General features: G+C 41.5%; 2 protein-coding genes across 5 annotated transcripts in view; one reads left to right on the top strand and one right to left on the bottom strand.

Annotated features, from left to right (window-relative positions):
* cpne4b (copine IVb) overlaps positions 1–13,354 on the bottom strand; it is a 29,954-nt gene extending 16,600 nt beyond the window's left edge. Inside the window, exons 1-3 of one of the 2 annotated variants that reach the window (XM_085445408.1) lie at positions 13,006–13,354; positions 6,663–6,853; positions 1,720–1,899 (exon numbers count right to left, since the gene is read on the bottom strand). In XM_085445408.1, coding sequence (XP_085301534.1) covers positions 1,720–1,899; positions 6,663–6,833 — 351 coding nt within the window. In that variant the 5' untranslated portion in view covers positions 6,834–6,853; positions 13,006–13,354. The remainder of the gene's footprint in view (positions 1–1,719; positions 1,900–6,662; positions 6,854–13,005) is intronic. The other variant, XM_085445409.1, reaches the window with a different exon arrangement.
* Positions 13,355–14,362: 1,008 nt separating this feature from the next.
* On the top strand, positions 14,363–23,018 carry dync1li1 (dynein, cytoplasmic 1, light intermediate chain 1). Of its 3 annotated transcripts, XM_085445949.1 has the most exons (13): positions 14,363–14,546; positions 14,806–14,879; positions 16,822–16,938; positions 17,094–17,324; positions 17,574–17,728; positions 17,922–18,015; positions 18,556–18,691; positions 18,782–18,893; positions 19,145–19,204; positions 19,345–19,389; positions 19,516–19,603; positions 19,719–19,841; positions 21,694–23,018. In XM_085445949.1, exons 1-13 carry the CDS (start codon positions 14,443–14,445, stop codon positions 21,810–21,812), a joined length of 1,458 nt encoding a protein of 485 aa, XP_085302075.1. In that variant the 5' UTR covers positions 14,363–14,442; the 3' UTR covers positions 21,813–23,018. The 3 variants fall into 3 exon arrangements, with proteins under 3 accessions (XP_085302075.1, XP_085302077.1, XP_085302078.1); XM_085445951.1 differs by lacking the exon at positions 14,363–14,546 and having other exon boundaries at positions 14,563–14,879; positions 16,278–16,938; XM_085445952.1 differs by lacking the exon at positions 14,363–14,546 and having other exon boundaries at positions 14,563–16,392.

Below are 23,018 nucleotides of genomic sequence, written 5' to 3'. Positions count from 1 at the left end.
TTGGGTTTTGTTTTTTTGTTCTGCCAATAAAGCAGAAAAAAACAACAACATTGATTATAACAGAATTAAGTCTTACAGCAGGTATAAATGCTTACATGCAACATGTCAATATCTGTTACAATATCACTGATGCAATGCATCTGCAACAAGCGTTTCCTCTAGCAACTATTCAGGGCTTCTATCGTACACAGAAAAAGGAAAATGATCACACTATTGCTTCAAATGATATGATGGAAGATAAACATAACCTCTATTTTTTCCAAATACAGTTATTAACAGAGTTATAATATGATTATATAAACAATAGCTTCCAAACAACCTCTCCAAGAAGCTTTCACACCCTTAAGTCAGTGTTATACATCCACCAGCTCTGTGCTGTCTCTGATGAGTAGTAAAAAGTAAACACTTCCTTTAACTGCAGACCTGACATTAAAGATAAGGGAAACACTGGGCTGCGCGTCCTATTTCCTTTCATTCAATATTACATTAGATAGCAATTCCCTCAAATGCACTTATTCAAATTGTTAATGAGTAGTAGTGCAATAACAATTTTCTTTTAAATGCTCTTGGATATTGAGTGAAAAATGCAAATAAACCAAATCTTTAAATATTGATTAAAACTTCTTCATTAAAGAGGCACAAATCCATTAAGTGAATAACAAGGGTATACAGTTTAGCACAAGCACATATAAAGGCTTTGAAAACAGTTCAGGCACCCTCAGGGCTTTTTATCAGAAGCACTCATGCATGTTAATGCAGACAGTGCATCAACTGAACTCAGGCTGAAAGCTGACATCCTTCCACAACTGAAGTTGTTTTTTAGTCATTGAAACCTAATACTGTGTAGGTCTCCCTCATGCCTCCAAAACAGCTGCCACTCTTTGTGGCATGCATACAGGACCTGTGAGGATGGCCTGCGGCATCTGGTGCCAAAGTGTAGCGTCATGCAGGTTGTGTGCTGAGTTTGACCTCCATATGTATGGCATGGTTGCCCAATTGGATTGGGATCTGGGGAGTTTTGGATGCCAGGTCAATGTCTAAGGCTCTTTGTTTTGTTCCTTTAACCGTTTCTAAGCAGGTTTTGTGGTGCGTTTGGGGCAATTATCCTCTGGGGGGAAGAAGTGCTGCCGACACTGTGGGCGTCCTTGGTCTAAAATAATAATCTTATTTAGTTACACTCACATAAATGCCAAGGCCTGAGGTTTCCTGAGAAAAAATAGCCTTATTACGATATCATCAGTATTATTTACTTCACCTGCCGTGGTTTTAACGAAGTAGCTGACTGAGCATACTGAAGTAGACGATTCTTATCCCAACAGCATGCTGCTCTGAGGAAGATTTGTATGCTTTTTTACTGCACCTACTGTTTGCAATGCACAAGGTGAATCCAGTTCGGAGGTTACAAGTGCATTTCTGTCATGCTTTCGCCTCCAGAAACACTCACATCACACACATTTCTGATTGTTTCTGAACTCCTCTCACATTCACTGACCTACCTCACACTCTTTAATTTTCAGTTAATTTAAGCTTGACTTATAGGAGCTATGTGTTATTTTTTTAACTTCCGTGGGGGTGAGAGTAGGAATAACAGTTTGTAAAGTATTGTGACTGTTTCACTTATGTTTGCACTCATCAGTCACACCGATTTCCCAATCGACCTGCTTGCTTCGTGCATGCTCTTCCTTTAGAGTGAACAATCCAATCAAGAGACTCACTGACCTGTCCTAGGGTACACTCCATGGCTCCCAAGAAGTCAGCATCACGGAGGCCATTGTTGCCGGAGCTGATATCGTGAAGTTCAAAGCGGAGCCTCTGGACCTCCTCAAAGTAATAATCCACCAAGAAAATCTTGGAGAAAACCGGGCTGCTGCTGCTGCGGATGACCTCTGTGCGGTCCACCTGCAAACAGACACAAACAGCTTCACAACGCTACGTTTAAAGTATCTGTGGCACCTAAAAGAAAAAAGCTTAAGGTAGAGAAAGAAACACTGACTTCTACTTCTGGTGGTTCCAAATTTCTTTAAAACAGAAAACTTGGTAATTCAGTTGGTTTCAGAAACATCATCATGGACTGCAATGATTCCTGTAAAAATCACTGCAGCCCACCAGAGTGATTATTGTAAAACCACACAGATGCTTGGCAAATGTTTGCCACAGCAAGAACCCAGAGGGCTGCATAAATTAAAAAAAGAGCTGATAAAGAGAAAAGGTAAGACAAAATAGAAAAATACTTCCCCTGTTTAAAATTTTTTTTTATTAATGATCATTTTATTAGGTTATCATTATCTGTACAAGTATTTTTATCACGATAAACAATAAATAGCAACTCTGTAACCACTATTTACTGATTTTTATATTTGTTGTACCCCTTTTTACAGATTCAGTTATATAAGTACTTATTTATTCAAACCGCAGAATCTGAATTGATGAACTCTTTGTAACCTTTAGCAATATCACTGAGATCTTTTATGTGCGTTGGTGAAAAAAGAAATCCAATATCAAGACGTTTGGCAAAACCTGATTATTCTTCTTCACGTGGACACTGGATTCAAGTTTTCACGAAATTTCATTAAAGAACATCATTTATGGTTCTTCTGAAAAAGCAGTTTCATAACACTGTGCTTTTTACTACAGGCAGTCTGACTTTAAATGGATTTTTTATGCTCTTTCCAAAGTGAACTAAAGTATGAAAATTGTACATCAGAAACACTGCCGCTGAGCATTGATTGCGAACCTCAACAGACTTTTCAGAATTGCGGCAATAACCACAAATAGCCATTACCACATTGTTTACACTTATCAACTTGAGAACTGCGGCTATTGATTTTTCGTGATGACTAAAAATCACCCGAGCTGTTTGATTGCACAGAGATCTGACTGCAGCTGTAACATTGATCTCACATTTTAAGCCCTCTGACTGCTCAAAGGATTAGGAAGCAAAAAGAAAAGTATGTTGCGACGTTGTCAACAAAACCTATCTAACACTAGCAGCAATGACTGGCTCCCTTTTATGGCTGATAACCCTCTGGCACACGAACGCACGCAAACACAGACAAAAGTGAAGAGCGCACCAGCAGGCTCGACAGACACACAAATGCTGGCCTTATCCTGATGCTTTTCTCAATAGGCTGGCAACTCATTAAAGCATCGAGAGACATGAATACATAAACACACACTATCCAAGCGGCCTAAACACGCTCTCTCGCAACAATTATCCAATTAAGACACTCTGGATCTGATGGGCAATGATACCCCCGGCCCATTCCCACACTTCTGCAAAAGGGGCTTACTGTAACGCATACACTCACTCATGAAGACACAGACACGCAGACATGACACAAAAAACGCAGCACTGTGTCGTACAAAAGCTTTTTGTGGCGTCTCCAAAGGAGGAATAATGCTGCACTACTTTCAGAGCGCTCGATCTTGAGCCCCTGTGGAAATGGAAAGTGGTGTATATGTGTGTGTGTGTGGGAGTGCAGCTTCCGTGTCGCTGACAGTTTGTGCAAACGAGTTACACGTGTGGATTTACATACGTAAACGTACATCTGCTGAGTGGGACAGTGTAGCACTAAATGTGGAAGGATCTGCACGGATGTGTGGGTGTGCGTAGCTACATTTTTAAAAGGAACACTGTTCACTCCATATACTGTATGTCTGTCCATCCCAAAGGCAGAGGAAAGAAAACTAAAAATAACCAAAGATCCTCTTTTTTGCAACATCGCCCTGATTCCTCATTCTCAACGCTGATGCCGCCGCTTGCGAGTCTTCAGCATGTCTTTGGCTTCAGTAGAAGTGCTTTGTGTGCGAGTATGAGATGGCATTTGAAAGGCTTGAAAAGCATCTGAGTCGTGAGGGGGAAAAGAAAAAACACTTTAAAGCATAAAGTTAAACAATCCTTTTTTTTTCTTATTGTAAAAGAGACAAGCAAAACTGCCCATAACTTCAGGAACGGGTAGTCCTTCGGGATGGCACATACATGTATGCCAGGTTTCCTGCATTTCCCGGCACAATCTCAAGAGAGTGGAAGCGATAACAGGAGACAGACCATTGCAAGAGGAGTGCTGAAAAGGGCTGTCCAGCAGCACAGTGCTGGGCTGAGAGCACAGTTCCCACAAAAAAGTAGTCTGTTTCTGACAGTTTGGTCAGAAACATCCATGAGTACCTGACTGGAGGTCATTTTGTAGGGCTCTGGCAGTGCTCCTCATGGTCCTCCGTGCACAAAGGTTAGATTTATGCCCTTGTACAGCCCTGGCCAGCTCTCCACATGTAACAGCCTGTCTCCCGCCATCGCCTCCTCACTCTTGAGACTGTGCTGAGGGATGAACTTAAATGTGCCATCCTAGAGGAGATGGACTTAAAACTAGTCAAAGGAGCTTGCAAAGAAAAAAAAACTAGACTTAAAACTAGCTAAAAATCAGTCAGGAAGAATAAAAAGGGAGCAATAGTCTGTGGCTACCTCCTGCTACATTTAATGGTCTTCTTGTTGTGTCTCCAACAGGTGCAAACCTGTTGTCACTTTCATTTGCACTGAAGCATGTTAAATGGTTTTAATGTTTTAATGGTTTATGCTTCCCAGAATTGTCTTGTACTTCAATAATAGAGAGTTGCATTAATTTTTTTTTAGCAGTACACAAATAGTACACTATTTGTTCTACAGTTTGATCAAATTGTATGATTGTAAAAGTCATTACATGCAGAATTGTTTATTTAATTGGCAAGACTTGCTGAGACTTAAAGACAGTTTACATGTTTTAATCTGTGCAGCTTTGTGTAAATGTTCATTTTTTCCGTTACTGTCATCATAGTTTGTCTCATTTTTGTACACTTCACTCCAATCATATGTGTATAGGGCCAAATCACAACAGCAGTTGCCTCAAGGTGCTTTTATATTGTAAGATAAAGACCCTACATTAATACAACATATGTTTCCTCTCACATTACATGTATTTTACAATGAACGTAAAACCTGTGCTCTTGTCATCTGCATTCATTTTGTCAACAAGAAATCAGTTATTCTCAGAAAAATAAAAGTTTCTATCAGTGGCCCTTCAACGTCAAGATATGTGAAAATATTTTTAAAAAGTCAGGCAGTTAGGAAATGTGAAGGTGAGAAAAAGACACCTCTTAAGGCCACTGTCATCCTGACAAAATATCTAAACTTCTCACCGCCTTGCTGTCCACATTATCAAAAGAACTTTTTTATTTTGGTAGCGATGACTCATTCACTGACACAAAAGCCTCATTTTGACACATGTATTAAAGGCTGTGGGTGAGTTACGGTGTCGTGGTCCTCCAGTCCTCCTCTGCGTCTCCACTGTTTCTCCCCTTTGTTCTCTCTCTCTGTCTGCGTGCTTGCTCCTCTGTGTGTGAGTGTGTTTACCTGCCTTACAGGATCCTCCTGGATCATCTAGCAATCAGCTGTTTGCTATTTAAGCTGTGACCTGACAATCAGTCTTCGCCTGAGCGTTATAAAGGCAGTAGCTTCCATGTGGCCTTGCTGTAAGTCTCTGTTTCACTTTACTTGCCAAAGCTTTCTAATGTGTCTCTTCTTAGGATGGCCTTGGATTCACGGAAACCTTCTTCCATTTGATTTTTTACGTATTGGACTTTTGAACTGAGCACTTCAAACAGACTTTGTATGTAACATTAGATGCACCAAAATTGGAAATAAACTCAATGAACTTTCATTCCTGAGTCCTACGTTTGAGGCCGGCCAGACAAACCATGACATACGGCCTTTTAAAGGTTAATTACGTTGCTCCATGTATGAGCTGTTTTGGGAAATGCTGCAAAAAGTATGCTTTAAGATCGTGCTTTCAATTCCTAGATGACAGAAATATTTGGATAGATAAATAAACTCTTTAGCCCAGCCGACAATAGTCATGCTTTCTGGTGACCTCTTTGACGATTAACATCCATAATTTATAAGAACCAAACATAACTCTCAGTTTAGTAGGAGGAAGGTTAGCGACACAATCACAGCTCTGCACGATAGCTCGGGTTCTTGATTACACGCAATCATTTAGTCAAACATGAATTCAATTACGTGCTTGAGTAATTTCAAGTGCTGTCTGCGGAGAAATTCACAAGGAATTGTTTGCCATAGAACCTGAAGAGATGATGAATGCACTTGAGCCCCACAGTCACACACATCAGGTCATGGGCAAATTGCGTAGAGTGTGCCATGGCTTTTACTGAAAATGAAAAATGTGTCAAGTGTATATTAGAAGCAAAAGAAAATTATACAGAGACCAAAGTTAAAGTATTTGTGAAAGTGTTCAAAGCCCAAATATAGAGGTCACAATGTTATATTACTAGGTGAATAACATTGGGCTGTTCAATCATCTCTGTGGACCCCCACAACAAGAGTAAAAGGAAAATAATCCACCAAAGCAATAGTTGAAATAGCGATCTAATTTATAACAGAACAACAATGAGATATGAAACTGCGCCCACGTACAGACTCGTACAGACTCTCGGACACCTGCAGCTCTTACCAGAGTGTCTTACCCTGGGTAGAATCAGCATCACGAGAGAGGACACTTCAGAATAATAAACACTCCACAGATGGCTCCGCCCGACCATTAAACCTCTATTTTCTGGCTATCAAACATTTACACGCCGTACCTCTCACCCCTCCTCCCATCCAATTACTGTACCTCAAACCACTGGCCGTGTGACTGCATCTTCAACACCACACACGGGTCGGGTTTGGAAAGGGCGTCACGATCCGAGATGCCCCGGCAGGCCACTCTCAGCTCCACTTTGGTCAGGCACGGAGAGCTGATGAAGCCCAGCGTGGCCTCTGCAGACTCATAGATGTTACTCATGCTGAACGCGGAATCACACACTGAAATGAAAGAGAAGAAAAGATGGGGTTGATTTGTACTTTGTAACAAGATCTAGATAGATAGATAGATAGATAGATAGATAGATAGATAGATAGATAGATAGATAGATAGATAGATAGATAGATAGATAGATAGATAGATAGATAGATAGATAGATAGATAGATAGATAGATAGATAGATAGATAGATAGATGGGGAAAAAATCACGTGCACTGCAGAGCATTATCCCTGTTGTTTTGCCTTGACATGAGCAGATGCAGTGGCCCTGACTAAGCAAACAGCTCTCAAACTGTTCAAGGTCAGGGACTCTAAACCTCTGAATTACAGGCAAGGTCCACAAATGTACACAAATGCACATATATTGTGTAGCATTAACACACATTTGCACGGAAGTCCATTTACAAATGTTAATGCAAACGTTATGTATGTATGTATGTATGCATAATGTTGAGGAACACAAGGAAGCACATGCATGCAAACAAACCGGTGTGCACGCTCACAGGAATACAGTGAGCTATGCTGAGTAACCAGAATATATTGCCGGGTTTCTCCTCAGGTTTCCGCCGCGTGTATAATGTTCACATCCCTAAATAGAATATTGTCAAGTATCTAATTACTGTGACACAGAGATTTTTTTAAACTTTTTTTGCCATAGTCATGTGAAACGAACCATTCATAATGAATCACGTCTTATAGTTACACTCTGCAAGAATGTGACACATCATTACACCAAAAAAAGAAATAAATAAAAAATGCCCAAATATATCTGCCACCTTCCATTTAGTCAAGGTGAGTTATTCTATTCCAACACCAGCAATGATCTGAATAAAATTTAACATGTTCAAAGGGATAACTCTACGCATCAATCAACCACCCACATAAGTGTTTTGTTTAAAGTTACTCTCAGGACTGTGTGGGTTCTGCAGACTCAATTTGCCACTCCTAATTAGTGTGTTGAACCTGTTTGAGGAATTACACCTTTAAAGTTCTTAAAGTAAAAGCTTGTAAAGTCAAAATCAGTGAGGCTTGATTTGGCATGTCACATATATCCACACTAGCATTTATGTGTGCTGTTTGATATGCACTTTCTTACTTTCTACATAAGATAATGTGGAAAAAGATGATCGGGATAAGTGCTTTGACTATACTGGTTGAAATGCCAACACTGTCTCTGGCACAAGAAGCAGAATAAACAGCTGTACTCAGTAGTTTAGTAAATAAAGAACTAAATAAATGACAACCCTCTCATCTTTCAAATACACCTAACCTGCAGTACTGTATGCATACTGGGATATGGTGGGCTTTACTCCCCTGCATTTCTTCACCCATTTTCACCATTTCCAAGTCTTTAAAGGAGTACTTCAACATATTGGGAACTAATTGCCTTCCTATCAATAGTCTGATGAGAGGATCAATACCACTCTTTTAAGCTACAACCAGGGCAGGTCAATCTTAGCTTAGCAATGAAGCAATGAAGCTCCCATTATATCATCTTTAATAAGCCCACGCAATATATAGGGATATACAGTAGGAGGGCAACTTTTTTAAGAAAAGTGTTTCTGAAAATCTTCAGTCATTCTTGATATACATATATACATATATATACAGAATAGCAAGCATATTGAAAATACAAAGCAGCAATATAAGCTCTTTATTCAAAGGTTACAGCAGCTGATGTTGGTTGTAAAGCTAACACTTATTTATAATAAGCTTTAGATTTATGACTGCTATATTGGAAACACTGCATCACATGCATAATTAATGTCATGAAACTGTATGGATCCAGCTTCGCAGCTTGTAATGTGCATAAAGCTTTAGGGCGAACCGTTGGGCAGCCTCGGTCCAGTCCAAACTAAAGGATAACCACAGGTCTGATACAGTAGATGATACAAACGGCATATTAATGGAGTGGTCTAGTGTCGTCCTTGGGGAGTGAAGCTGTTGGAATTGGGTCTGACTCTGACCTGAATGTCTCTCTCTCTTTCCTTCGTTTCTTCCATAATTCATGTTCCATGTGTGTGGTGCTGATTATTTTTAGCTGAGTGCAGCGAATGGGCTGTACACAGACAAATGGACGGAGGAGGGAGCCAAAGGGCAGGTGTGTGACTTACAACAGACCTGTGAGTGAGTGGCATGTAGTCAGCTGTACGTGCCCGCGTGCACTGGCATACATTTGTGTATGTATAACCGGCTGATAGTGTGTGTGTGTGTGTGTGTGTGTGTGTGTGTGTGTGTGTGTGTGTGTGTGTGTGTGTGGGAGGGGGAAAGAGCAGATGTCTCTCTGTTCCAGTTGACAGCAGATGACACTGATAGTGAAGTGTGGATGTGGAAGACTTCTTCAGCAAGATCCACTGTATGAGGGCGGCGTGCAGAATCTGCCTCACTTGTCACATGCGTTGCACATATCCAGAGGTGACAGCAAATTTTCATATCACACCTCAAGATTTTTCAGTATGACCATCTCACTCCTATTGAAGCCAAATAAGGATCCATTAGAGTGTTCATCATATCGTCCTATATCACTCTTAAATGTAGATTTAAAAATACTGTCAAAAACACTTGCTCTCAGGCTAGAGCAATATCTACCATTGTTAATTTCTCCAGATCAGACAGGTTTCGTGAAGGGTAGGCATGGTTTTTTCAACCTGCGCAGGTTTTTAAACATATTACACACCAAGTCAACTACAACCCCTGAAATTGCCTTATTACTCGATGCTGAGAAGGCATTTGACCGGGTGGAGTGGGATTATCTGTTTTATACTCTGCATAAATTTGGATTTGGCCCTAATTTCATTTCATGGATTCAGTTACTTTACTCCTCACCTATGGCACGTGTTAGAACAAATTTGTTATTCTCTTCTTATTTCCCACTTCTCCGTGGTACGAGACAAGGTTGTCCCTTATCCCCTCTTCTTTTTGCATTATCAATTGAACCACTGGCGATTAAACTGCGAGCTGACAGTTGCATTAAGGGCATCTTCAGAGGTGACCAGGAGCACAAAATATCCTTATATGCTGACGACCTCCTGCTGTATATGTCAGAGCCTTTATGCTCTCTTCCCCGTGCTCTCGCCATTTTTGAATGTTTTGGTAATATTTCAGGTTACAAGTTGAATCTGCATAAAAGTGAACTTCTCTGTGTCAACTCTATAGCCAGAAAGATTTCATTTTCAGGTTTTCAATTTAACGTTAAATCAGGGTATGTGACCTATCTGGGGGTTAAGGTTACCCACTCATACAAAGATCTTTATGAAAGAAACTTTGTCCCGCTGCTTAAAAATACTGAGACAGATCTTCAGAGGTGGAACAATTTACCACTGTCATTAATTGGCCGCATTAATTCTATCAAAATGAACATACTTCCCAAGTTCCTTTACTTATTTCAATGTATCCCATGCTACTTACCCAATAAGTATTTTATAACACTGAATAAGCATATCTCTGCATTTATTTGGAATGGCAAAAGTCCACGAATTCGTAAAGATTTCATGCAGAGGACTAGGCCAATGGGTGGATTAGCCTTGCCAAACTTTCAGTCTTATTATTGGGCAGCAAATATTCGTAATATGCTGTACTGGATGAGTAATGTTACTACAGAGACTCCAGCTTGGCTCCAAATTGAGTCATCCAATTGTGGCAAAATTTGCCTATCAGCTTTGTTGAGTTCAGCTCTCCCATTAGAACTATACACCTATAAACGTAACCCTTTGTTGTATGACTCGCTCAGAATCTGGGTGCAATGTAGGAAAAGGTTGGGGTTACACTTAATGTCAATTAAAGCACCTATCTGCTCAAACCATATGTTCCCACCCTCCATGATGGACTCTGCCTTTAAAATATGGGAAAGTAATGGCCTTAGAAATATCAAAGACCTTTTTGTAGATGGGATTTTTGCCTCATTCACGCAGCTCCTGAAGCAGTTTAATGTTCCTCGGCAACATTTTTTCCGCTATTTACAAATTCGTCACTTTGTAAAGAGTCGATTTCCTTCATTTCCGGAACTACCTGAGGAAACTTCTTTGGATAAAATTATTAATATAAACGTTCATAAGAGAGGGGCGATTAAAGAAATCTATGCTATACTATTAGATCTTCAATCTCCTTCTCTCTTCATCCTTAAAGCACAGTGGGAGAAAGACCTTGGGATGACTATAACAGATGAGCTCTGGCAATCTTTTCTCCAGAGGGTACACTCTTCTTCGATATGTGCCAGGCATGGGCTCCTTCAATTTAAGGTCCTACATCGATTACATATCTCCAAGGAAAAGTTAGCCAAGTTCTATCCAGGAGCTGACCCTCTGTGTAACAGATGTAAAGCAGAAACAGGTTCGCTCCTTCATACCTTTTGGACATGCCCCAATCTTCATATCTATTGGGTGTCTATATTTAACACTCTGTCAGAGATGTATAACGTTAAATATGATCCTTCTGCTCTAACGGCTATCTTTGGGGTGATACCTCAAGACATCACTTTGCCAAAATGCTATTCGAATTCTATTGCCTTTGCTTCACTTATCGCAAGGCGCCTTATACTTTTAAGATGGAAGCAGGAAGCTCCTCCCACACATGAACAGTGGCTTGCGGAGCTCATGAGGTTTTTACATTTAGAAAAGATGAGATATACACTGGCAGGTTCAACCACCAAATTTCTTAGGGCATGGCAGCCATTCTTGATGTACATGGAAACATTTAAAATGACCACCTTATCATGACCAGATACCATATCTCTATATCGCTATCATAGCTAACTGTACGCTGAATGTCCCTTATACATTTTATTTTTCTATTTGTTTGTTGTTGTTTGTTTGTTTTTTGTTGTTTTGTAGGAGTTTCTTTGGTTTGTTTGTTTTTTCCTTCTCTATTTCTGTTATCTTTTGGGGTATTGTAAATACTGAACAGCAAACTACTGTATGTTCAATGTTTTGTTGTTAACATGCTGCTGTGACTGAAAATAAAATTTATAAAAAAAATAAAATAAAAAAAAGATTTTTCAGTATGGCTTGGATGATTTGCCATCTTTTTTTTTTACAGCGATATTAAGGTAACACAGAGTGATACAAATGTTTTTGTCAAGGTTTATGTGTTACGGAGCCCACTTTGAATACAGTAATATTTTTTCATGTTTGTTCAAATAAAGAATTTGAAACTTGTTTCAAATATTTAACAGAAAGCACATGAGCAAAAATGACCTAACTTATAGCAGCCTTGAACTCCGAGCTCTTTTTCTGCATGTACAGTAACATCGTTAGAGCTTGCGCCTTGATGACTCTTGACTCTGTGCATGTAGCTGCTCACCACAAATGCACATGTGTACAGTGACTGTGACTGATGTGGCATCAATGATTCAGTCACATAAAGGTCCCTGACACTCAAGTGCTGTAATTGCTCCGTTACGTATCGATTATCAAGCAAAGGGAGTAACAGCCACTGCACAAGCAACACAACCTAAAGAGGCATGTGGCATGTTATGCAACCAATTAAAGACCATCGGCCATTGGAGGTGAAGGGGACATTTTCAACTAAAAGCTCGCTGGGACTGGGAAAAGCTATAGTCTAGTGAAGATTTCTGGTGCTGCAAACTTGCAGTGTTATTAGAGCCGGCAGAGAAGGAGGACTAGGGAGAGTGAGGGAGACAGAGGTTGTGAGAAGGGGGGAGGATTATAGGGAAATAACTATGGTGAGGCAGGCAAGTGAGGAAGAATGAAGCAGAGGGGAGAGAGGAAAATTAAGAGGGACCGGGGAATGAGATGGATCTTTTCCTCTCACAGAGGTTATCTTCTCATATAGCACACCAGGAGAATACAATTAAAGCAGAGGCTTATAAGTGAAGCCTGCACCGTGGTTTCCACTATTTCAAAGAGAGAATACCCCAACTCCCTTTTTCAGAATAACAATTTTGTTAAAAAATTAATAGGATTTGTAGGTTTATTAGTTTCTCCCTGGTTGTTTCATTCTTCAGAACAAATTCATGCACCCACAAAGTCCCGCAAGCTGTTCATTTTCTCCTCTTTCTATAACACCAACACATGCATCGTATATGTCACTTGCAGGACAATACAGAAAATTATTCGGGGGCGGATATTTGTAACACACACCACCCGTGAGTGAGACATTAACCACCCGGGTGCTCCGGCAGAGAGAGAAAACTCACCTCACCTGAAGGAAAGATCCGTGCGGAGCAGGACAACTTCACCGCCGTTTACTTGACAATCACGAATACCTCACAGCCTCCGGACCCATCTCACTGTCTTTGTCTATAATGTTCTCCTCCTCACACCACCTCCTTCTCTATCCCCCTACACTGCAGAGCTCGAGCTCGCTGACAGTCAACGCTGATTCCCAGTTCCCACAGTTCGAGCTCGGTAAGGAGGCGCTCCGTCCGCCTGGCTTTACTCTAGGTGAAAGATGGGGAGGAGGAGGACGGTGCGCCACTTAACAGGAGTTTGTAATCCGTTGGCTCCATCGGGGGCCACTGAGAGAGCGCCGTGCCCGGGGATCTGCGGCTTTCCACCGCAGTGTGTCAGCGCCATCTTGCGGTGGCTGTGATGAACTGCAGCACTCGTGAACTGCATGCGCTGTTCTCAGCTCTGATGCGCCTCGCTGGTTTTGTTGTGGCGGTGACCACACACCTGATACAGCTTGGCAGTCGAAGATTCACTCTGAGCCCAGCAGAGAGACGTTCAATCTGCGTGAGCCCTATTTGGCTGCTAATAATCACATTTTATATTCAGGCCACTATTGCTTCTCCCTGCTGGGAATTGCACGCAGAAATCCTCACGATTACTTTAGCTTTTAAATGTTATTTTATTTACGAAATTACAAATGCATAAAGATTTAACTCCTTGCAGCGTTTTCAGTTGGAAGTTCACTTATATAATGTGGTATAACACACCTTTTCTTCGAGCCGATTCGTGTGTTATATGTAAATTAAATTAAATGCCGTAATAAACGTGTGAAATTTAATTTAAAAAGAAAATTTTAAATAATAAGCTCTAAGTCGTTTTAACTTAGTTTAGTTTAGTTTAGCTCATTTTTGTGCTGTACAGCTTTTAAAGGCCTGAACTGTCGATTTGAAGTCCATCCAATTCCTACACGGAATTATCGCTTTATCTCCTTATAGACTTAGGCCTGATGCCCCAATATTCACAAATCAAGGCACTGATTCTGGATGCAGCACATTTAAGAGGATATTTTGTCTAAAAGACGGGGTTTTTTTTAGCTTCTTTTGGAAACACGATTATTTATTTGGAACAAAATGACGAGAAAAAGAAACCCAGTTATTTCCGTACAGTCCATACTTGTATTATTATTATTATTATTATTATTATTATTATTATTATTATTATTATTATTATTATTATTATTATTATGTGTGTTGTTGGTTTTACACAGATTTATTTTGAATAATGCAGAAACACTGCATGTGGACTTTGCCTGGGGTTGTGTCACACTGCCCTGTGGCTGAGATCATTTCATGTCTGGAGCAGGGACAGCAGCTTTGTGCGGGCGGACCACGCCCCGGGCCGGGCTAGGTTAGCGCTCTGCTGCTACATCCGGGCGCTCCGTTCGGTTTCCAAGCCCTGCGAAGATGGCGACTTCAGGGAGGAGTGCACTATTATCCTCCAATTCAACTGGACCTAGGAGCACACTGGAGAACTCCAATCCAGAAGAGGATGATGGGCAGAACTTATGGTGGGCGATGGCTGATTAGAGCTGGTTTATTGGGAGCAGAATTTGGGGGCGCGGAGAGTCCACTGTGCTGGAATAAGGATGGTTTGACAGCTAGCCTGCTAACGAGGCTAGCTAGCATCAGCACCAGACTGGGCACTGGTGACACAGCAGCAGCAGCATTACTACTAGCTTGTTTTAGCTTCTCGCTGTCAGTCGTTTGTTTGTGAATGAATGAACAAGCATGTTTGGGCGTGTTGTAACGGGGATGCTCTGTGTGCAGGTCCACAATCCTGAGCGAAGTGTCAACCCATTCAAGATCAAAGCTACCGTCTGGGAAAAATGTCCTGGTCATGGGTGGGTATCTGTGTTTGTCTGCACTCTCCTGGCTAACCAGTAGGCACCGTTAGCTCCAACAGCCAAGGAGCTGGTGATCACCTCATCCGAGCAGTTAGACTTAATTTTCCTGCTAAGCTAGCATCTCTTTGGACTGATGAGGCTTTGTTGTTGATGCGTGGGCTAGCTGAGGAGAGATGGAGACAGGTGTATTTTGTGAGCGCCTGCACTGGCGCGCGGTCATGTACGCGCGCGCGCACACACACACACACACACACACAATGATATGTAAGCTAATACAGCCGCTTTGAAAGCCTGCAAGTCATTCTAGCAGTCAGCGATGCTAGCAGCAGCTAGGCAGAGATGATTGTGAGTGGACGGGACAGACCAGCGGACTGTGTTGTTGTTGTTTTATTGTGCAGGACCACAGAGCTCCGCGTGGGTGAAGCGGACAGGGTGCCTCCCTGTCTCGCTCCGTTCTCGTGCCACGACACAAAACACACTGTCGGCACATCCGTCCGGGATAATCCGCAGCCCGCACACCCATTCCAGCTAATCAGACAGCTATACCCGTGTACAATGACGGCGAGAGGCCATTTGACTATAATGCTACCTGTGACAACATCATCAGCACTGCTTTATGATGCGTTGAGTCCCCCTGTCGGTGTAAGTTAATATGGCAGCGAGCAGGAATGGATGCAGCTCTGACCTAATCACATACAATAACAATGCTTTTGTGTCAGCTAAGAGGATAGCAGGAACTGCTTAAATGTCTCCACATATGCACAGCATATTGTATCGTCCTTAGATCGCTCTTTAAAACAATAACCTCTGTGACATAAGCAAAAAATACATATATATTAACCATAGACAGTTTTTTTTTTGTTTCAGTTCAGAGTTTTCTAAATGTAGTTTCAATGGAATCTTATTTGTGCCATTGAGTTTTTATGCATTTATTTATTTACCAGACAAAACGTAGTGAAAATGTATGACAAAAAAAGACTAATTTGATGAAGGTAATAGCTAATGCCATTTCATGTCTGTTATTGTTAAATTACATTTTAAACGCTAAAAAAAGGATTTAATTTTTTACAGTATATTTTTTTTAAAACACAGTTTCATAGTTCTTCACAATTTGCATAAAACACACATTAAATATAAGTGTATATATCGTGATATAAAGGACACAAATTTAATCATATATCATTCATACCTGTTTATATGCAGTGATCCTTTCAATAAGACATCGTTGGGATCATAGTCAAAAGTGAGGGGCACATTCGAGGAATAAACTAAAACTAGTAGTAAACATGCAGAAAAGAACCATAAAACACATAATCTATATAATGTGTTCTAATCAGGCTGATGCGTTTTGTCTTTTCTGTAACATCTATCCATTCATTTTCTTCCACCTATTAGAGTCAGGGTTGCAGGGGGGCTGGAGCCTATCCCAGCTGTCATAGGGCGAGAGGCAAGGTATGCCCTGGGCAGCCTGCCAGTCTGTCACAGGGCTAACATAGACACAGACACACCGGTGAGTCTAAACTCCACACAGAAAGGCCCTAGAATCCAGGAGCTTCTTGCTGTGAGGAGACTGTGCTAACCACCCTGTCGCCTGTCTTATTAATAATACATTTGAAGTTTGCTGGTTAGGCAAAGAAAGCAATTTTTGTGGCACACCTTCCCTATAGGAAAATGCTTCCTATATATTAATATTATAGGTATTACCTTTGAATTATGTGCAGCTCATAACACCAGATGGAGGTTAATTATCAAATTGTATACCTGAAACAGGCCTGTAGTGTATTGGTAGACCTCAGTTTTCATGCCACTTAAAATGCTTTTTCCAAATTTATTTATTTATTTTCTGTTCTTGTGTTGTTGTATCTGATTGGGGGGGTGCATATTGTGTTTGACTGGTTATATTTACTGTATGTTATGTACTGACTTTATGTGTGTTTAGGTGAGGTGGGCTCGGGAAAGACCACTTTGGTTGCAAAGCTACAAGGGGTTGAAGAGTACATGAAAGGCCGTGGCCTGGAATATCTCTACTTCAGTGTTCACGACGATGACATTGATGGTAACCTGCAAACGCCTGCTGTTCACAAAACAAATTACAGAGTCTTACTGTGCTTCTGTTTTTGTGACTGCAGAGTAAACTCGAGCGCTGAATATATCAGGAGGCTGTATCGGAATGTTTACTTGAACCTGCTTTGTGTGTGTTTGTGTATTTAGACCACACTAGATGTAATGCTTGGGTGTTAGACGGAGACCTTTACCATAAGGGTCTACAGGGAGTAGCTGTACCGGTGGACTCTATCGACAACACGTTGCTCCTGATAACGGTTGACATGTCGCGGCCTTGGAACGCCCTGGACTCTCTCCAGAAGTGGGCCGCCGTTGCTAGGGAACACATTGACAAACTCCGAGTCCCCCCAGAAAAGCTGCGGGAGCTGGAGCACAGACGTGAGTCATACTGACAGCAGTCAGACTTAGAAGTAGATAAATCATAATTTCTTCACAAAAATTGATCTTAGAAATATTAAATGTTACTCAGAGAAGTGGCATCTTTGTAAAAGACTTAAATGGGTTTGTCTAAAGAGGTTCATTAGAAGAATTCTAACAGGAGGTTTTTAAAAACTGACCTCTTCAAGGTCCCAATAATTGCTTATCTGTCTGTGCACCATAACGGTGTTTGCTTGCATTTGCACGCAGTGGTAAAGCAGTTCCAGGAGTACACAGAGCCGGGTACCGGGGAGGATGGAGCACCGCAGAGGAGGAGTGAAGAAGAAGAGAGCGTGCTGCTGCCCTTAGGAGACAACACACTTACACACAACCTGGGAATACCAGTAGTGGTGGTCTGCACAAAGGTACACATAACACTGTTTTTCCTCCACACGCTGCAAAACTTGTAGCATGTGTAATTTTAAGATGGAGTTTTGGGTCTATTGTTTGTTTTGGGGTTTTTTAGCAGGAAAGGTTTCATGTCATAGCAACACAGTGCTTATTTTTTGCATCTCTGTACAAGCATTCAACTCTGGCGTCTGTTTATCCGTTCCTCAGTGCGATGCTATCAGCACACTGGAAAAAGAGCACGACTACAGAGACGAACACCTGGATTTCATCCAGTTCCACATCAGACGTTTCTGTCTGCAGTGTATCCTTCCTTAACAAACTGATGGCTAGCGCAACCTGTAACGCAAAAGTCGTACTGTTGTAGAGAACATAATAAAAATGTGGTGCATATGCAGTGTCTTTACATGGCTGTGGAGCTTTACATTTTGTCTGTTGCCTTCTATGAGGTGTTTTGTCCATAGGATTTCCCTGGCAGTGTAAGCTGTTAAAAGTTGAACTGTTGACGGTGTTTTCATTTATTTTTGCAGACCGAGTTCAGTCATTGTCAGAGTTCACCCAGTATTGCTTCAAGTTGTTTGTTTCTCTGCATAATTTCACTCAGTCAATAGTGAGTGAAAGCAGGATTTCATTTTTCATGTTTATTGTGTTTAAAAACGAGCACAAAGACTAAAATAATTGCACGCTGCCTCAGTTCTTTTGTGCCCCTGTAGCAATTATAAGCCAGAATTGGGTTTTTCAGTTGTGTCACTGTTATTAAAAGAATTTTGTTTTTGTTAGTGTTTATCATTGTTTCTGGCTCTAGATATTGGAGTGTTGAAAACATCCTTGACAGCTGTGTCAGACGGCGCCTCTCTGCTTTACACATCAGTGAAGGAAATGAAGAACCTGGACATCCTGTATAAATACCTGGTCCACAGACTCTATGGCTTTCCATTCCACTGCCCTGCGCAAGTGGTGGAAAGAGATGCAGTCTTTATGTAAGCAGGGTTTTGCGCACATGTGCATATTTAAAGTGCTGTGGGCACCACCTGTATCTGGTTTGTAACCAAGTCTCCCCCCTCCACCAGTCCATCAGGTTGGGACAACGAGAAAAAGATCGCCATACTTCATGAGAACTTCCAGACAATAAAAGCAGAGGACAGCTTCGAGGATGTAATAGTTAAGCCACCAGTCAGAAAGGTACATGCTGAAACATCCTCTTATGCCAGTTAATCCCACCAAGTCACACTTAGATTACTATTATAATATCATATGCTACCACAAGCCATCATTTTTACAGTTCATAGCGGTTGCACTAACCTTTAATGTCCCTGCAGAGGGTCACAATCATTTTTGGTCAAATCCAGTTGCTTTTGAGCTACAAAGAAGCAAAAAAACATTGATACATTTATATGTTGTGTTTTGTTTTTTTTTCTCTTTACTTTCATTAGATTGTACACGAAAAGGAGATTCAGGCAGAAGACGACCAAGTGTTTCTGGTAAAGCTGCAGGTCAGAAAACATTTCACCGGTGACGATGCTATTTGGGTTTTACTGCTTGCAGGTGCTCAAATTAACTCACACTTGAGGGTTTTAATATGTTAATGAAGGGCTAATTCGAGTGCGTGTGCATGTTGTGCTCTAATTTACAGTCGCTGCTCGCCAAACAGCCCGCTGTGACAGCAGGACGACCAGTGGTGAGCGGTCCATTTTATTTATTTATTTTTTCCTCCCAAGTTTTGGCTCACATGATAACAGAAAGCTCCCTCCAGTGTCCTTATGTATGAAACTTGGTTTTTTTTTTTCTTTTCTCCCTAATATAGGACACCACAAGCAGGGCACCCACGGGCTCTCCGAGGACGAGTAATCGCTCTGCAGCGGCCAACGTAGCAAATGCTATGCCACAGTCCGGTATGTCAGGCATTTCGTCCTTGCGCACAGACGCGCGTGTCGGTTTCTCTCTAAGTGCGCTTCTGTTTGTACGTCTGTGCGCGTGTTTTTTAACTCGAGTCTCATTATGCTGCAGGTCAGACTAGTGAGGGTGTGCTAGCCAATTTCTTCAACAGTCTACTGACAAAGAAAGCGGGGACGGCAGGGCCCGGCACACCAGGTGGTGGCAACAATACACCGGGAACTGTACGGAAGTCAGGTGAGAACGCGCTGAGGCGTTGGAAGCGCTCTGCTTTTGTACCCCTGAATAGAAGTGACCTGTTATTCAGCTGTCTTTGAAGACATCGCATATTTATTCAGTACTCATCACCTGAGCTTCTGTTTGTTTTTGTCACCTGTTTGCCATCCTTCCTCTTGACTCTCATCCTCACACTCCAGACGTAAACACAACCCTTAATAAAGACAGTCATTAAAGGGCCTGTGTGCATCTACAAGTTGCACAAACCTACACCCATCACCGTCGTCTCTGTCTGTTTGTAGCTCCGTGTGAACGTCTTGTCCTTCTTAACTAACCCTCACCATCTTGTGTGCAGTCTCACTGTTAACGCCATTCATAATGTGTGTGTGTGTGTTTGTGTGTGTATGCACTAGGCAGAGGATGCTGGCCACGTTAAGGTGTGTGTGAGCAAGATATTTCTCATCATTATTGCTTGTGTATGACACCGAGAGCACCCATTTATTCTTTTGACACGCCTTTTCCAGCATCCAAAGCAGGAGTATTGCTGGAATCAGTCCTCCTGTATCACTATTTACTTCTCGTATAAAGACAGAGACTGGGCTGCGGGCTTTCTGTTTATGTTAATTTATTTACTCATGATCTATCCTTTCAATAGGGAGGTTATGTCTATATATAAGTTTCCCCAAGCTGAGAACTAAAGTAGGGGTCCAGGAGATGATCCCATGGCTATTTAATTACTTCTCCGCCATATGCCTAAATTTTGCCTTCAGAGATTAGTCTCAATGATCGAATATGTAATAGAATAAATGTGCTGATTTTTGTGGCTAGGAGCACATCTACAAAATGTGAAGATTACCAGCAGTAAACCAGGAAGACAAGGATGAATGGATTTTAATGACAGTCGCATCCCATTTATTTTCCCTTTTCCCTAATACCCCTGTCTTCTTGTTACTCTCTCACTTTAAATAATTTGAATGATTTGTTTGCATGTTGCATTGCATTTCACTAACATCTGCCAAAGTCAGTGCACATGATTCTGAGTAAGGCTGGGTTATATGAAGGAAATACGCTTAAAAACACGATAGCTGTAAACAGCTTACTTTGTATAGCCAGCATACATGCAGGTGTTTTCAGCCGTCATGCACACACTGTGGAAACTTTCATATTCAAATGAAAGCTTTATATTAATATAAAAATTGTATATTTATATAAAAATCTTTATATTCTAATATATTGCCTTTTGCTGTGTAATTTAGATAACAAGTGCAAGAAGAGCCAACGGCAGTTGAATACAGTACTTTGATGCCTTTTAAAATAGGATTGATATGATCACACAGTTATTGCACAAATGTGTAAACCTGGACAGAAGTAAATGATCTCTTTCTATATGTAGATAGGAATGGCACTAATAAAGACTTTGAAAAACATATTTTACCACTTTGCATCGTTGGCTTGGCTCCCTCTGTTGAATTTATAAGCCTATTGTCATTATCCTGAGGAGCAGCAGAAGCGCTGCGGTTCCTCATGTAAATGAGTTGAGACAGAATGAGACCACTGAAACCAGTGCAGTCGTCTGCTTGTATTATAGATGAAAAGTATCCATTAACAGTACTAAAATCATGTCACTTTTCATAACTGTCCATGATGAATGATCAGCTTCTTACCCAGCTCTTATTTTAACCATGTGCACTTAGCTTCTTTTTTTTTTACTCTCTCTCTCTCCCTCTTTCTCTCTCTATTGCATTGTGCATTGTTAACCACTCAGTGCTGTGAAAACGCACTGCTATTTGCTGCATTGGCTAAGCGGCTTGTTTATTTGATCGTGTACTCTGTGACATAGCACCGATTTGTACGTCCCTGCTAACATTTGTAGGTTCAAAGCTGGGCCTCAGCGACGTCCAGGCAGAGCTGGACCGCATAGCCAGCCGAGAGACTGACTCTGACTTGTCCAATGCCAACGACACCCCTGCCACCGATGGGCAGGACACATGAAGACCAGCACCCTGCTCTCCTTCCCTCCATCCCCTGCACTTCACTCACCGCCCGCCTCCCTTCTTCCCTCCACTCTCACTCTCCACCTCGTCATAAAGATGCAGGGAAAAGGGAACGGGTGGACATACCAGTCCCCCCCCTCCCCCCCCCCTTCCCCATTCTCCTTCACTTTCTCCTAAAGGAGACGAACTCGCCCTTTACCCACACTTTGTTCCCGCTCACTCCCTGTTTTCTTCCCAGCTGTTACACCAAGGACAAGTATTTGTCTCTTTTAAATACAAGAGGGTCTGTTACATGAGAAGTATATGGTTAGTGGGAGGGGGGCAATGGGGGTGTAAAGGCTGGGATGAGAGTTGGTTGGATTGCAAGAACGACAACAATGGTGTTTTATCCATCCACTGATTGTGATGGTACAGGTGGTGTTTTTACTGTAGGAAACGCTGAGGGCGCATGATGATGAAACTGCACTTAGGTAATAACATAGGGATGAATGTGTGTGTGTGTGTTCATGGGTTTAATGTATGTCTGGTAAGTCACACTTGGCCAGAGGAAGACGTGTAGAAGAAGGAAAAAGAAAAATGCCTGACATAAAAACTGCAAGAAGTTTTTTATGATGAAGGGGAAAAACATATTAGTTTTGTGTGTGTGTGTGTGTGTGTGTGTGTGTGTGTGTGTGTGTGTGTGTGTGTGTGTGTGTGAATGAGAGTGAGGCAAATAGAAATGTTTCGTCGAGAGATTTTTTTGGCTGTTTGCATTTCAACCAAATGACAAAACAAAACAAAAACATTACTATGTTCTTACACTAGAAACTCTTAAAACAGTGCAAACTCTAATTGCAGCAACAGAGCCTGCATTACTACACAAACCAAACAACAGACCTGACACTCAAGCTCTTCTGTCATGGTACCCGACGATTGGCCAAACTGCCCCTCGAGGTACAGACCAGACTGTGCACTGAAAAAAGGGAAGGTTTCAGAGGGTAGGTGTGTAGCTGAGCTTTAGTTGTTCAGAAACACTAGCAATTAAGTTCCATAGTTACTGCTGGCAAGGGGAATGGCTTTTGGGGGGGGGGGGGGGGGGGTCACAACAAGAATGTACAGTCATTGTCTCGCTGATCGGTCCCGTTATTTCAGATCTCTGTGTTGACGTTTGTATAATCAGATCTGTCAATCAGTTAAATAAAAGTTGTATTTATTCGGATTCATC

The sequence above is a fragment of the Copadichromis virginalis genome, linkage group LG22, assembly GCF_057382275.1.
Source record: "Copadichromis virginalis isolate Kocher_CV1m ecotype Utaka linkage group LG22, C_Virginalis_male_GT1.1, whole genome shotgun sequence".
NCBI lineage: Eukaryota > Metazoa > Chordata > Actinopteri > Cichliformes > Cichlidae > Copadichromis > Copadichromis virginalis.
The sequence above is the reverse complement of the archived record's forward strand: the minus strand, read 5'-3'. Positions and strand labels throughout refer to the sequence as shown.

Coding starts and splice junctions, on each gene's coding strand:
- dync1li1 (XM_085445949.1), top strand. CDS start 14,443: ATGGCGACTTCAGGGAGGAGTGCACTATTATCCTCCAATTCAACTGGA. Junction 16,939..17,093: donor TCACGACGATGACATTGATG/GTAACCTGCAAA, acceptor TTGTGTATTTAG/ACCACACTAGATGTAATGCT. Junction 18,894..19,144: donor TTAAGCCACCAGTCAGAAAG/GTACATGCTGAA, acceptor TACTTTCATTAG/ATTGTACACGAAAAGGAGAT.